General features: G+C 40.4%; 1 protein-coding gene across 2 annotated transcripts in view; it reads right to left on the bottom strand.

The window, feature by feature from the left end:
* LOC122555086 (choline-phosphate cytidylyltransferase B) overlaps nt 1–17,326 on the bottom strand; it is a 66,467-nt gene that overhangs the window by 30,551 nt on the left and 18,590 nt on the right. For both annotated transcript variants that reach the window (XM_043700757.1, XM_043700758.1), the window contains one exon: nt 4,831–4,930. In XM_043700757.1, coding sequence (XP_043556692.1) covers nt 4,831–4,930 — 100 coding nt within the window. The remainder of the gene's footprint in view (nt 1–4,830; nt 4,931–17,326) is intronic.

Genomic DNA, 17,326 nt, shown 5'->3' with positions numbered 1-17,326 from the left:
GTGACATTGCTGGAATTGTTGTCACTGAAATCTTCTGTGAGCTATCTCAGACTGTGAACATAATGGTATGACAAAGTACAGTCCAGGCAAGAGACTCTTTCAAGGATACACAATACACTGGTACAAGGGTTAAAAGCCAGTTTTCAGCCCTTGTCTGGGTGTACTGTTAGTAAAGGTATGTGCTGTGAGTCACAGCTGAGGAAATTCTTAGTCATTCCTGTGCTTCAACTAAAAAGAAAGGAAGTCTTTCGGCTTTTACTAGAAACCAGAAAACAAGCAAAACCACAATTGCACAGAAAGAGTTCAAACCCCTTGCAGCTGACCTACAAGGCCAAATATCTCAAAATCATCTACTAACATCACTCAACATAAAGAAAACAGTGTCCCATCATCTAGTCTTCACAGTACCAGAGACTGATCATTATACATTGTTAAATTATTTTGGACTCACCTCTCAAATCTAATATGTGTGTTTGTATATTATTTTATTATTTCTTCTTTCTTTATAACAAATAAATTCACTCTATTGTTAACTTAAGTAAGTGTGGTTAAATTGGCTGTTTAAAAATATAAATTAACTTGATCTGATAGGAATGTATCACAAGGGAAGAATTCTTTTCTTAAACTAATCTTGAAGTGACCACTGAGGAGGCCAGTATATAAAGCAAGGAAGCCAGTTAGATGCCTCTCTCTGGGAATTTGACAAATTCAGATATTCCATTTGGAACCATAATGAATTGGAGAACCTTGCCCAAGGACAAAGATATTGTAACCTCCTGAGAGAAGCAGGAGAAATGGGCTCAAGGCTTTGTCAGGGTGGAGAGATTCGCAATGACACAAAAAGTCATCTTCATGATACTATCACCAGATCATAGAATGTGACCAGAGGTTATAAAAGTATTCGTCTCCATTTTAAATGAGCCACATGAGATATGACATGATGGAAACGTACTGCTCTTTGTAACCATATAACTAAGCAAGAGCCCTGACACTGAAGTTCCTATAAATGTAACGTGTGTACATCAGGAGGTGAAATAAATGTCTGTTGAATCTTTCAGTATCTCGTTATTCACGTCTGGTTCTTGTGCTAAGGAAGTTAACAAATGTATTGCTGCATCAGGTATGAATATCCTGCTGGAGACATAGCCCACACATGGTGGCACTTCACCGATTACATTCCAACCATTATGACAATTCAGAGACTGGGTTGCTAGGTGACAAATGGCTTCTCACTCGACATGTGGCTTATGATTTCCCCCCTATATCACTTGCATTCTGATAGAGGAAATGCCTAGCATTCAAAAACAATTCTACAGCCCAAATTGCTTAGTGGGATGCCTACAGCCCTCCTGGACTGTGTGTTGCAAATTGCATGGTGAGCTTCAGCCTACATGCATTTCAGGAGAGTGTAATCTCTGCCGACAAAATTTTAGATGAAGGAGGGACAAAAGCATTCAGGACCCCATCAGTCTATGTGAGAATGACTAATCAGACCTCTCTTCCCCAAACATTGAAGATACATAATTTAGCACTACATTTTCTACATATTCCACTTCTTTGCTTGTTCTTCTTTGCCAAAGTAATAAATAACGGACATGACACAAAAAAAACTCCATAACAACTTTATCCAACAATACCTCCAATAATGCAAACAATGTTGAACTATTGAGCTATGTGTATGTAATTTGTGGTAAGCACAGAATCCAGACTGTGTGGAAATGTGATATTGTATTTGTGTAAACAGATAATGTGTTAATAAACTTCAAGACCTCTATCTCAGCAAGAACCTGACTTGTCTATGGCAAATGTTATATGGGCTAATATATTGAAAACTATCAATGGATTAAAACTTGTCATCAAGATGGTCTTGCAAAGCACCATACATAGAATTCAGGCCCTCAGTCTGTGCTTCCAGTGCAGGCATTGTACTGCTTAGGATGTTGCATCAGGTTGGGTTCACAGGTGCTGTTGGAGTTGGCCATCACTTCCATTTTGGATCGGAGAGGATTCTAGCTCTACATGACACTCTGTCCCAGGTTAGAGCCAGACTCTGCCATGCCAGTGACTGCAGGCTTTCTGACAGGCCTGCCAATGCACTGGGTATCTCCGTGTGCATGCCCATTAACATCGACACAAGGTCAGTTAGACTCAAAACGTCAGCTCTTTTCTCTCCTTACAGATGCTGCCAGAATTGCTGAGATTTTCCAACATTTTCTCTTTTTTAGTTTAACATTCTTTAGAATGCCATCTAATTAAAATCCTCATCTGAGTCCTCTGCAACAGAATTAATTTGTGGCTTCACAATCCAAAAAGCTGTCACATGAGATATCCTTTCTCCTGGTCTGGCTACGAATATCTCATGAATCATCATTTACAGACCTGGCCTCTGTGCACGATGGCACTTGCAAGTTTCAGGTCACATGGGGGTGTGGGTGTGTCCCATTTGCAAATTTGGCCTCAGTCACTGCCAGTCCTATCATTTGCAGTTGTGTCTCCTCTAAAGGGCTCAGGAAAAGCAGTTGTCACTGCCTACCACCTCATATTATGTGACCTTGTGCTGCAAAAGAGTAGAAAGAGAGTCAGTGAGTGTGTTTCAATTAAGTTAGGTAGCAAACGCCAACAAGTCATTCAATTGTAGATGACAGCCGGACAGGAATTAAACCTCAATGTTTGGTTGATAAATTTTTCATTGATGAATAGTTGGCAGTTTGTGAACGTTTTGAGAGGCAGGTGAGGCTTGCAGCTTTGTAAAGTGTATGAAGGTGCAATGAAGCATCTGACATTAGACATGAAACCTGATTGCTCAGGAATTACTGATAAGTGAGTAATGGGTGTTGTTTGTTGTACTGAGCAGTGCGAAAGGTTCCTGATATAGTTGTTCAAAAAGGCATCCAAGAATGATCTTGACCACTTGGGTGAGACCATTGGATTTTTTTCCAAAACTACATCTCCAAAACCTTGGAGCCAGACTCATTGCACTGCTCACCATTGATAATCACTCCTATTTATTTTGCAGTACAGTTTATGCCCTGAGGAAACTGCATTTTTTTGCCCACTTTCCAGCTCTTTCAGATCATTGATTTGCTCTCTCTGGTCTGCTACCCTATTGAAACTCTTAACTCCGCTCAAACATTGGTTGCTTCTGCCTTTGTTGCAGGCTGCCTTTAAGAAGCACAGTCAAGCTGTAATTCATGCTCTCCATGCACATACCCAGGCCACCTATTCAACATGCATCCTAACATTTTGCACTGGACACCACCCCATATCATTGTACTGAACAAGCAGCACAAGATGCTATCTACATCATCGCAACCAAGCATAAGATGATCACACATTGTGATCCCAAACCTACAAACACTATTTACTGAGGTACAATTGCTGTTTCCAGCTAACTTCAAGGATCTCACCAAGTAAAGTTTGACAATCAATACCAACAAGTTATTCAATTGCATATTACACCATGGACAGATCTAAACCTATGCTCATCCAAAATCCACATATACAGTTTTTTACACCAGGGATCCCTAACCAATGATATCATTTACTTGGTTTTTCAAAAACTGATTTACCATGGCCCAGAAATTCTAACTCCAGTCACAAGCAGACTACTTACTCACCATAGAATCTCCACAATTATCATCCTGTAGAAAACTGGACCATAGACAAGACCTACAAGAGCAAGATGGTTGATGAAGAGGGAGAACTGAATGTCACCAGTATACATTTGGATGCTGACCCATGACTTTAAGTAATGTCAAAGGGCAGCATGAGGTGAGGGAGAAAAGTGATTCTTCACTTTGACATGGTTGACAACGTGGGACAGGGCAATATGCTGGTGATGCTCTTGGTCTGATCAGGTAGATAAGTGAAAACTGCAAGCAAATCTAATGAACTAGACTGTGGAGACAAGGTTTTTGAAGATCATGGTATGGTCAGAGATTGCCAAGAAGGAGGCGATCAGAAAATGGTCACAATCAAAGAAATGTAATTCTTGTAAAATCAATGTACTGCAGATGCCTGAGATACAGAAAAATAAGTAACAAAAAGTGCTGGAGAGCTTTAACACATCTGGAAGTATCTGTAGAGAAAGAAATAAAGTTAACATTTTGAGATCAATCCGATTCTTCTTTGGAAGACCGAAGACTGATTGAAAATATCAGCTCAGTATCTGTCTTCACAGATCTTACCAGACCTGCTGAATTTCTCCAGGACTTTGTTTTTAATTCACAATGTCAGATTTGATTTGGATTAGATCGCTTTCTGTACTTTGGGAGTGAGCAAACCCAGATTGGAAGTTTAATCACAGGGACAGATTTTATCAAATGGGCAGCTGACCAGCAGACTCTCTGTTGCCAGAGTGTTAATGATATTGCGGTTTTCCATTGGAACATTCAGGCCCATGTGTCTTTGAGGAGAAAATTAATGTCCATAACCTTAGAGATAAAGGAGCACTTGAAGTCCACACACTGTTTTTGATTGGGAGTGTGAAGAAATGGTGCAAAGGATGATTTAAGGAGAATATTGAGAGAGAAATTAAAAAGTCTATGGTATCTTTATTCTTCAGAATGGATAAGCTGGCAATATAGTGGCTAATGCAATGAGATTGTTGTTTGTAAGGAGGCCATAATGTGTCCTTTGGAAAATGCCAGGAGAGAAATAAAAAGATGTTTGTTAACTTCACTGACAAATAGCTTTGGCTGCATCTGGTAAAGTCAATAAAATATTTTTCAGATCTTAATTCTCGGACCTAATTTGAATTGGCTCAATGCCTTGAAAATACTGCAAAGCATACACTTCTTATTATTATATGTTAGGAAATCAGAGACTAACTTGGTGTTCCAAAACGGGCCTGAGTAATAGTCAGTCTTTCGTGGGGTGCCTTGCACTGACAGCTTGTTTCATCTGCAAATGCAGCAGGTTCAGTGAATGTCTGAAGAGAAAAACAAGGGAAAGAAAATAAGAATTAAGGCATACTCTTCAGTGCTTTTGTATGGCTTACAGCATGAATTATTTCTGACAGCTAGAAGAAAGCTGTACAATATTTACTGAGTGATTGTTCAATTGGTTTGAGACTCTTCAGCACTTACATAACATCTTTGTATCAAATCACTTAATATCCACAAAAATCATCTCCTTTGTAAATCCAATATTATTACGAGATAAACTTGAAACTCTACTTAATGCAGACTATTGTACAATAATACCAAGATGAAATACCTTTAATGATGACAAAGGATCACAAGTAAATTGAGACTTACTTTTATTAATATAGTGATGTGTATTTTAGCTGGTCTTATCGCAACAACCTTTCAAATGTAGCAATTTCCACTGGGTTGCAATTAAATTCCTCATTGCTACAAGATAAATGTCAAGGTAAAGACATAAATAGGAATCAAGAAAGAATATAGGAACATTTGAGAATGGTGTAGACTATTCAATTACTTGGGTCTGCTCCACCAAGATCATGGCATGACTAATTTTCCTGTCTTTTCCTCCATAGACTTTGATATTGTAAGCTAATAATGCTGTAGCTATCACAATCTTAATGGCTTCAATTGTCACTGAATACCTTTAGAAGAGAAAGTTTCTATTTTTTACATATATTTTTCACACACAGTGCTTCCTAATTTCTAAGTCCTGAATAGGCACCTCTACTTTTAGAATTATGTCCTCTTCTTCCTGATTCCCTTACCAGAGGAAGTAGTTTTGCTAGATCTACACTTTCAAACTTTTAAACCAGTTCAAACACATCAAATCAGATCAACCCAAAATTACCTAAAATCAATGGAACACAGCCAAATTAGTATAACCCAGCCCCTCATTTTATCTCTGCAAGCACTGGTTTCCAATGGGCCTATGTTGCGCCTTATTCAAGGCTGATCCTTCAGGACGAGCCACACCATTCAAAACTCCTCAGAACATCAGCGGTATCAGGTGATAGGGGCATCCAAGCTGCTAATACAGCAATGAATAAATCATCTTTCCCCATGTTTAAAAACAAATTCCCTAAATTATTTGACAATATGTTGCAGAAAATACCACAGTTAAATAAAAATAAATATAGAATGCTCATATCTGTCTAATACATTCATGACTGTCAATAAATAGACTGATTTGATGCTAGAAAAAGCTACAAAAAGAATTATATCACTTGACTTTGTGATTGAAATTTTGCCATGCTGCACCATAATCTGCTGAACTACAAGCTGCAGCCTTCTTGTATGCTAAAATGACATAAAACAGCGGTTTATAAAAGGAATTCAAATTCACAAATGGATTACACTTTTGAAATATTATATTTACAATGTTATATTTCTCACAAATATGGTTTCTGATCATTAGCTGCTTTTTCAATACTGAAAAGGTTATACAAATGTAAGTTGTTACCAGAGTATCATTGACTCTGTAACTGTGTAACTGCGATTCACATGACTCCATTTGAAACGTTACCATTTTTTATTTATTACAAAATGAATGGTCTCCTGTGATTCGGAATTGCGAGTAGATTTTCCCCAGTAGATGATGAGATGACATTCAATCTACAATAAAATTCTAAACTCAACACATACTTCAGTTTATGTTTAGTTTATACCGAGACCTTTCTGCTGTAATCTGAGAGCTGAGGTTGACGGCAACGGATTTAGTAAATGAAGAGCTCCACAAAGCTACAGCATACTTTTAATGATCAATCTAATTTAAACTGAATTAATTTTTAATACTGATTTGTTAATTAGGAAAACTGTCCCTTTTCATTTCCTCTGTAGTTCTCTATCATCCACTTCTTCAAATGGTTGTTTAATCTTTCCTCAAAGAATGCAAATGGTTTCACCCACAATTCAATGTGACAGAAATTTTCACACTTTAACAACTCTGGTTATGAAGTAAAATTTTAAATTGATAACCTTCCTCATGTCTGACTCCTAAACCCTCAAATCGCTTGATAATTGTACGATTTTCAATTAAATTTCCTTTCAGTGTAATTGATCCAAGGAAATACTCAATAGCCTAAATATAATAATTACATTCTCATTTTTTTATTTGGATCTAACATTCTTTCAAAATGAGTGATCACAAACAGAATTCAATTTTGTGTTAACCACTCCTTGAAAAACAATTTTGCTACTGTACTCTGCCCTTTCTCAGAAAACTCCAAATGCTGTAGTCCTGTTTAATGGCTTCGATTGTTGCTGTACTTTTAGATAATGGCATTGTTCTTTTACTGGAATATATAAGAAATTTGCTCTTGATTTTTCCTTTTGTTCCCAGAGTTCATGTGTCTTGGTGTTAAAAGGAAAATCTGCTCCAAAATAAAGTTGCTCATCTTTATTACAAAGCAAATAGAGCTTGTAAGTAGAAAATGCATTTCCAATTAAGACTTTTAATAAAATGCAGATTTGTAGAAATGATATAATAGTTTTGTTTTACAAGAACACTTGTATTGTTCTCATCAATGCTCGATCTGCTATATCTATAATGTTCACTGTAAGTGTACTGTAATTTTCAAAAGCATCTCAGGGAGACATCTGTAAAGTGCAAACTTGCATGTAGCTGCAAACCAAGCTTGTTTACAATTGTCACTTTTTCTGATATTGTCTATAACGAACACAGGAATTCATACAGTCACCTCCTATTTTTCAAAGCTTTTCTTCAGCTTGTATTTCAGTAGTTCAAGTTAAGCAAATTTAATTAATGCATAACAAAACACTCCACGATTTCTGCATAGTGCCAAAAACATCAAAGTATTTTCCGAAATGCTCATGGTTCAAAGTTAAGCACATACGTGATGCACATTGCTAAGTCCAATCATTGCAACAATTACTTTGAGACTGTATTTTCCTTCTCACCCCTGAGTCACAAGGTTCCAAGTTCAAGACATACTCCCAAACCGGAGTGCGTTATTGCACTCTCTAAGTCTCAGATAAAATGTTAAATCAAGGTTTTATCTTCCTGTCAATGTAAAATATCTATTATCACCATTGCAAAAAGTGGCAGAGGAGTTACCCTCGTTTTCATGCCAATATACATTCCTCAATCACCACAGTTAAGAAAACATTGCCGGGTCATCATCACATCATTGCTCCTGGAAGTTTGCTGTCCACACTTGAGTAGCATTTGTCCAACAGCATATACTTCCAAAATTTTTCAAAACTGCACTCTGCGACATTAGCCTCACCTTCCTTTCACCACTAGCATCTTCTTACACTACTCAGAAAAGCAAGGATCAGCAGACATTGGCTGGAGTTATTTACAGGTCAAATAGTAGTGGTATAAATCAGGAGATGAGAGAAGCTCGTAGCATGCATAACACACCAATCAGGGTGACTTCCTCCTGCATATAGACTGGGTAAACCAATTGAGCACTAAAATTGTGGAAGACATGTTTGTGAAGGATCTTAGTGATGGCTTTCTCGAGCAGATTGTTGATTAGCCGACTTACAGGGACATGTAATGAAAAAAGGCTATGCCTGGAATGCTGACTCTCCTGCTCCTCGGATGCTGTCAAACCTGCTGTGCTTTTCCAGCACCACACTTTTTGGCAAATGAATGCAACTGTTCAGAGAAACAGAAATCATTGGCTGAGTAGCCTGCCATTCACAATTATCTACATGTCAGATTGACAAGCTACTCAGCAAAATAGCCTCGTCCCCTATCTTCATCTCCTCACCCATACCTAATTCTCCCAAGGGAGGCCTGTGTCCCATTGATTATCATTGTTTGTATAGGGATTGGAACCAAGACCAGTTAGATTTCATTAACTGCGAGATCCTTGCTTGGGGTTGTTACCCTGGGCCAAACAGGGAGTCCAGGCTGACAGATCTAAACAGGACATTCAGGGACTAGCTTTGAGCTGGCTGGTCAGAACCCATGTACTGTGCACATGTAAATAAAGGGTGACTTAATGATGGGACACCAGTCTCTGTGCGGTTATTTCAGTGGCAATGAGAGAAAATGGTATGTAGCTGAAGAAAACTCTCTTGCAACAGTTGTCTTCGAGTTGGGGTAAGCATTTCTGACATCATGCCTTTATGGGGGAATCTTGACTTGTTCAATCCTGCTGTCAAAGACTGGGTCCAGTATGTGGAAAGAATGCATTATTTTTCTCCAGGCAAATGACATTGGGGCAGATACAAAGCAATGAATAATTCTTCTGTCTGTTTAATGGACCTGCAGCATTTTCAGTTACTGGGAACTTAACTTTCCCTGAGGTACCAGATTCTAAAACCTTTCAAGAGCTGGCAGATTTACTTAAAGAATATAATGACCCCAAACCTCCTTGTAATTTTGAGACGCTATCAGTTTTAGTTGGCTGTTCAAGAACCAGGTGAATCTTTATCAGGATTTTTGACAAGATTGAGATGACTGGCAGAGGTATGTGATTTTGGGTTAACACTGAATGAGATGCTGAGACACCATTTGGTATGTGGGATTAATGATGTAACCATACAAAAATGCCTACTAGCTGACGCCCAACTGAATTTCAAACAGACATTACAACAGGCATGGTCATTAGAAAATTCAGCAAATGGAGCATGGGAGCTTCAGGGAATCCCAATGGAAGTGGACATTCTCACCTGTTCAACTGAATTTGGCGAACATCACTTCAGCGTAGACAATTGCAGAACCTCATGCAGAGCGTGTCCTGAGCAGAAGGAGCCTAGGCAAGCTCAGAGCACAACCTCAGAACAAAGCTGATCCTCTAATAAATGGCTCAAAATGTTCTTCAGGATCCACGCCGGCAAGCAATTGTAGTTGCTGCCAGTGTGTGGACTCAAGATAACAAACCGGTCCTACAAGACCTGACTTGAGCCGATATCCATAAGAGTGCACACCCTAAAAAGTCCACTGACATGTGGCTTGGAACATTTAATTTGCTTAACAACATTCAAATCAGAAGTAAGTAAATTAAATGTCTGGTTAACTGGTCACACAGTTCTCATGGAAGTCGATATTGGTGCAGCTATATCAGTGGTTGCAGAATCAGTCTTTAACAAGATTTGTTCTGGACTCCAATCTTTAGGTTTGTGCAAGACCTTGGCCAGACTGAAAACATACAGCGGGGAACAGATTATGGGTATGACTTTGGATCCTGTCTCCATGAGAAACAGTTGGTGTGGTTTCCACTGATTGTACTGAAAGACTTGGGCCCAAGTTGGGTGGAATTGTGGAGAACGATTCACATGATTGGATCAACATTTTTTGACTAGAAAATGCCTGCCTGAGTGAAATCCTAATCAAATACCCAGAAGGTTTTCAGGAAGGGCGAGGGTCTATCAAAGGGGCCAAGGCCACCTTGCATGATGACCAGGAAACAATTCAGCTACTTTGTAAGGCCCACCCAATGCCATTTGTAGAGGCAGTAGAGGCAGAAATCAGGAGGCTTGAGAGAGAAGGAATCATCAAACCAGTGCAGTTTGCACAATGGGCAGCACTGGTCGTACCGATTGTGAAGCCTGATACCTGTTTGCCTTTGCAGGTTTTTTTTACAAGCAGTAAACCACAACTCCCAGCTGGATAAAACCCAATCCCCCACATAGAGGACTAATAAACAAAACTGAGGGTGAGACTATCCTTAACGAAGCTTGACATGAGCCTGCAATTGTAACTGAATGAGGAGTCCCAGAAGTACGCTATAATTAATACCAATAAGGGTTTATACCAACAGACATGGCTGCCATTGGGGTATCATTAGCCTGTGCCCTTTTCCAGGGGACAATGGAGAACATTTTACAAGGGCCAGCCCAGGTTGCCATTTATCTGGATGACGAACCAATAACAGAGAAGACCAATAATCAGCACTTGGACAACATGGACATAGTGCTTAAGCATTTCTCCCAGGCAGGCGTATGCCTTAGAAGGGAAAAATATGTGTTGTGTGTGCCCCAAATGACCTACTTGGGTTACAGAGTCAACAAAACTAAGTTGGAACATAAAGTGAGGGTGATCAAAGGATCTTAGGTCTTCCATTGGTTGTACCAAAGCTTAGTTCATCCATTGGGTTGATGAATTATTATGAAAAAGTCATATGTAATCTGGCCTCCCATCTTGGCACCCTTACACCAGCTATTGAAAAAAGGGTCAGCCTTGAAAATGGTCACATAGACAAAAAGTAGCCTTTAGGGAAATGAAAAGGCAACTATCATCAATGGCTCACTATGATCCTAAGCAAGAGGTGTGCTGATATTTGATACCTCCCTGTGTGGTATGAGGGTAGTGTTGTCTCACCTAACATACAGAAACACCTGATAGCGTATGCTTCCCAGACTTTGGCTGATGTCGAATATTAATACACCCAGATAGACAAGGAAGATTTGGCGGTCATCTTTGGTGTGACGAAGTTCCACCAATATTTTTACAGATGTAAATTTGTCATAGTAACAGACCACAAACCTCTGCTAGGATTACTTAAAGAAGACAAGGCTGTGTTACCCATGGCTTCTGGTTGAATTCAGTGGTGGACCCTTATTCACTGTGCATACAAGTTGGAATACTATCCAGGAAGCCAAGTGGCAAATGTGGATGCCTTGAGCCACTTCCCACTGGCAGATAAACCACCGGTGGTGCCTCCCCTGGAACAATATGTTTTAAACTTCCTGGACACCACTAGCAATATCTGACTGTGGAAACAAGAAGTAGCTATCCTGGCAAAACTAAAACATCTGGTGGTAGTGGCAAGGGGGTAGGGGAGTTTCTGAAGAGCCATCACAACCAGGATGGAAACCTTTCTGGACCTGGCGAGACCAGTCACCATCGAGGACGGTATATTACTACGGGAAGCGAGAGTGATTGTCCTGAGTAAAGGTCGCTGCCAGATACTAGATGAATTCTACCATGTGCATCCATGGGTTTCCAAAATGAAAATGTTGGCAAGAAGTTATGTCTGATGGCCAGGATTGGATGCAGACATGGCCACATTGGTGAGGCACTGCCCAGAGTGCCAAGAAGGATAATTACCACTGGTAGCGCCCCTATTTTTGTGGAAAAGGCTGGGTAAACCCTTGATTTGGTTATACATCAGCTGTGATGGGTGGGAGAATTAATTACTTAATGGACATTGATTGTCCCCTTATGGGTTTTAATAGACCAAACAGTGGACAGACTACTTGGTGCCTCCACTAGCCTTGTGAAATGGGAGACAGATGGGCAGGAAGGCCACGTGCTGCATTTTAAAAGTGACCACCAACATACCCCTCCCCCCGTGACAACTTCCCCCCCCCGTCCCCCACACCCACCCCCATTTTCAAATCCAATGAGTGGGTACATAAAATCCAGTCTTTCACCATAGGGCAGCAGTTGGCTGTCAGGAAGCCAGGAAAGGTCCTCGATAAACAATCCTTTTGACCTTTGTGCTCCTCTTTGAGTTACTGCCTTTTGCTGATCAGCAATGGTGAACTCTAGGTTCTGCCAGAAATCATCCCTTAGACTCCAGAAATTGGGTTTATCATTAAAACAAACCAATAATGCTAATGCTGATTTACAGAAAAAAATGTACTATTTATATTTTACTTTAGCTGCTTTTGCTTTTAATTCAAACTATAAAAAAAATCCAAAGTATTTTATTAGTAAAATCTTGTGTCACCAAAGTGAGTGGGACTGGGATTTAGCTCCAAGTTTCACATAACTGGGCTTTTTAAAAATGTAACCTATTTGTCTAATCATCTGTTCAGACACCTCTGGACCAGGAAGGACTTAAACCCAGGCTTCTCAGGGTAGGAACCCTACCTCTGTGCCCCAAGAAAGCTAAAGTACATCTCATTGATCTGTTCAGAGATGTTACTGCTCACCTGTGGAGCAGGTGAGATTTAGACTGAGGCTACCCGGCTCAGAGGTAAGGTGCACTATCACCACACCACAAAGTCTACAAATCTGGACTTTGAGGTCCTTGATAATTCCTTTCAAATTGCAAAGCCAGTTTAAATTTCTGTTCAGCTTCAGTTAATTAACCTGTCCAGGATTGGAGATTTGGATCGGATTGCTTCCATTGAGGAGAATTTAGGCTGAACAAAGAGCCATCCTTTTGCATCAGGAAAGAATCAACCTTTTCTAGTTTGGGAAACTTACAAGACTCTTTACGCAGTATTTATGTCCAGTATTCAACACAACAAGTCTATTTTGGTGTTTGTGCTCCATATGAGTTTCTTTTTTACAAGTTACTGTATCAACACATTCTTTGATTTCTTTCTCACTCATGCACTAATCTAGTTTTTCCTTAAATACATCTTGCTATGTGCCTCAGCTTCTTCATGCGGTAGCAAATTTCATATTCCAGCATTCCCAGAGAAAACTAATTTATCTGGTATTCTTCACTGCATTTAACAACGACTTGTATTTATGTCATATATTTGCAGCTGATATTTGGATTTTCTACAAACATAAGAACATGGCACCCAGGAACAAGAGTTTGGTCCTTCAAGCCTACTGCACTGTTTGATAAGTTTCTGGCTGATCTGATTGTGATCGCATCTGCACTTTCCTCTGTTACTCCATAACCCTGACATCCTTCTCTATCAAAGATCTAACAAACATGCCCTTGAAATAGAAATTAGTGACCTAGACTTCACTTTCTGGGGAAGAGATATCCGAGTGCAAAAAACCTCATTATCTTCATCTTAAAAGGGAGATCACTTCTTGTTAAACTGTATTCCCTACTTCTCATCTTGCCCAGGAAAAGAAACACCTTTTCAATATGCACCCATCTGGTTCACTTATATCCTTCAGGGAAGGAAATCTGCTATCCTTACCTGGTCTAGGATACATGGGACTCTAGCCCACAGCAATGTGGTCAAGCCCTAACTGCCCTCTTGGCAATTTGAAAACAGCAATAAATGCTGGCCTAGCCAGTGACGCCCACATTCCATGACTGAATTTTAACTGAACCCCTCAAGATCTTAAGGTTTCATTCTTCTCAACTCCAAAGGGCATAAACCCTGTTCAACCTTTTTAATCATAAATCTTTCATCACAGGAATGTTGTGGAGGTGCTGGTATTGGACTGGGGTAGACAAAGTTAAAAATCACACAACACTAAGTTGGACAATAAGTTTATTTGGAAGTACTAGCTTTCGGAGTGCTACTCCTTCATCAGAATTCTCAACTCATTCCTGAACTGTGTCTAATGTAATTGTATCCTTTTGAAAAAAGGCAGCTGAACTGTACGCAGCATGCCAGAGGAGGTCTCATAAGATCCTGTACAGCTGAAGTAAAAGTTTCCTATTTTTGTATTTCATTTCCCTTACAATAAATACCAACATTCCATTTGCCTTCTCAACCACTTGCTAACCAGACACTGACTGTAGGTGATTATGTCCCAGGATATTCAGATTCATTTGTATCACCAAGTTCTTCAATTTCCATTGATAATAATATAATCTTTCTGCTGAATTGGTAAGGCTGATTTCACCACCACTGGTCACAGGCATCCAGTCTGAAAAGCAGCTATCCACCACCCCCTTCTAACATCTATCTTCAAGCCAGTTCTGTATCCAAATACCTAGTTCTCTCTCTGTTGCGTGTGATCCAACCTTGCTAACTAGTCTACCATGAGGAATCTTACTGAATGCCTTACTGATGTCCATACAGATCATGTATATATAGATCACGTCCACCACTCTGCCCTCATCAATCCTCTTCAACGCTTCTCCAAAAACCTCAATGTAGTGAGACACGATTTCCCATGCACAAAGCCACATTGACAATCCATAATCAGTCTTTGCCTTTCCAAATAAGTCCACTTCAGTCGATTATTCCTGTTCAGTGTTCCACTGTTATGGGACCAGACCAAATCTCTTAAAATGTATGAAGAAGATAGCCCAGACCCGAACTTTTTCTTATTTTAAAGGCTAGTGACAGGGATTGCATTCAGATGCGATTTGATTGGTCAAACTACTTGATGTTAAGCAAAAAACACTTTATTCATGCACTGTGGTTAAAATATAGCAAAAGAAAGAAGAAATTGGAACACTTAATGCGATTGGAAAACGTGATAGAATAATAGAATATTTAAGTGCTAAACAGTAACTGTTCCAATGCAGTAATATCCCAGAAACATACCCTTGGCAAAGACAAATTAAGTAAAATAGATTGTCTCATGGGCAATTCTCTAGTCAAGAAGGAAAAATATCAAGACAAAACTCAGAGAGAGTGTGTGTGTACCAGGGAGTGGTATACTGCAACTTCCACCCAGCTACAAGACACCAACAGCTGCTACTGAGAAAACTAAAACTAAAAATCCTGGTTCTGGGGGAGTTGACCTCATACATTCAGGCTGTTTCTATTGTTTCAAATTTTTTTAAAAATCCCAAGGCTTCACAGGCTGTTTACATTATTGGAATCAAATAGACAGATTATCTCTGTCTTCAAACCTCTCTTCAAAAGATAAAATACACCATTTAAAGTATTGTCAGACTATTAACATCAAATGTTGCTCAAAGTACCATATCTCCAGCACTTAGCCATCAGCTATCAACACTTTGACCTAACATTCAGAAATTTCAACTTTGCCTCACATATGCACCAGTACAGCCAGTCTCACATCCATACTTCGATGCTGCGACATATCTCCAGCTAGGCAGATTACTCAAATATATTGGAAGGCACTCAATGCCATTCTTCTGACTCTCTTGAAGAACAATGTGCTGCATATATACTCAGAGCATCAGACAATTGTTGAGGTTGGAGTATGATGGCATCAACTAAGTTCTCCTCATGGAGCCACTGTTACTGAATTCATTTCTCTTGATAGTAGATTCCCTACTGTGTGGAAGCAGGCCCTTCGGCCCAACAAGTCCACACCAACCCTCCGAACAGTAACCCACCCAGACTCATTACCCTCTAAATAATGCACCTAACACTATGGGCAATTTAGCATGGCTAATTCACCTGACCTGCACATCTTTGGACTGTGGGAGGAAACTGGAGCACCCAGATGAAACCCATGCAGATACAAGGAGAATGTGCAAACTCCACACAGACAGTCGCCTGAGGCTGGAATCCAACGTGGGACCCTGGTGCTGTGAGGCAGCAGTGCTAACCATTGAGCCATTGTGCCACCCAACGAGAACATTACTGAGAACATTCAGTATACTACTCATTCATACCCCTTCTGAAATTCCACCTCATCTGCACCCTGCTCACTAGCAGGAACTGGATCCTCCGGAGGGAGGACAATATCATCCTCACCGTGTAACGTTACATGTGATGGGGGAAGGGACATGGGCACCAAGAGGTTGAATGCATTAGCAGGCCTGAGAGTCTGTTGTTACTGTGAAGGAACAGGGAACAGTCCGAATACAACTGGCACAGAATTTCACACAGTACTTGGAGGCCATCCATTCCAGCGTGGGGCAGGTGGCCAATTCTCTCAGAACACCCATGGAATCAAACATGAGCAGCAGCTTCTGGCCAATCTCTCAGCTTCTATTGTAGCACCAACAGGAGCCAATCAATGGAAAGAATCTGATAGAAGTCTCAGCACGGTAAGCTATGGCAAGATCTACTGCAGAACTGGACAGGAAATCCGAGGTTGATATTAACGTGGGCACGACTCACTTCATGTATCAGACACATTACTTGCTACATAGTGAGTTGCCAGTTGAGTGGGATGGGGAGGTGAGGGGGGGGGGGGGGGGGGGGGGTGAGGGGAGGAGGAGGGAGGAGGAGGGGGTATTATTGCTGATTCAGCTTCCTAACTTAACAAATGCACCAAACAAGCCAGACATCATGAATTCTCACCATGGAAATCTGAGACTTCTGGTCATTTTAGCTCACTACTTGTTCTGGAGGACCTCCATGTTGGACACCAGACACTAACATTCCTGGGCGCCGGTCACATGCACTCAACTTCCAGTATCTGGTATATGCTAGATTCTAATAATGCTCATGGTACAAGTTTGATCTACTCACAGCACCCTTCTGCTCTTCAATGCTGCACCTTGGACTGCACCAACAACTATTATTGTAATGCTATAGCAAGGATACTGCACACTCAGGGATATGATCCCACATCATGGACAGGATCAGGCCGCATCTCCAGCCTGTTCACTTGCTGTCATCATGCTCATCACTCAGAGACTACCTGAATGCTCACTGCAACCTTGCCTTGCATTGCCTTTTTATACTTTGCCACCTCAGCCAGAGATATCAGCATTACAATACTGCTATGTTTGTCATGCCATTTAGTACAGGCACAAAGCTTAGAAGCTTGCCACAATGACCAACAGGCCTCAGATAAATCAAAGTGGATAGCCTACAGTCAGGGGGACTCGATACAATACATCAAGGGCTGCCTCTGACAATAATTCAAAGGCTTGGACACAGAGTCAGCTGCTTGG

Source organism: Chiloscyllium plagiosum, chromosome 12 (assembly GCF_004010195.1).
Source record: "Chiloscyllium plagiosum isolate BGI_BamShark_2017 chromosome 12, ASM401019v2, whole genome shotgun sequence".
Lineage (NCBI taxonomy): Eukaryota > Metazoa > Chordata > Chondrichthyes > Orectolobiformes > Hemiscylliidae > Chiloscyllium > Chiloscyllium plagiosum.
This window is presented reverse-complemented; position numbering and strand designations above follow the sequence as displayed.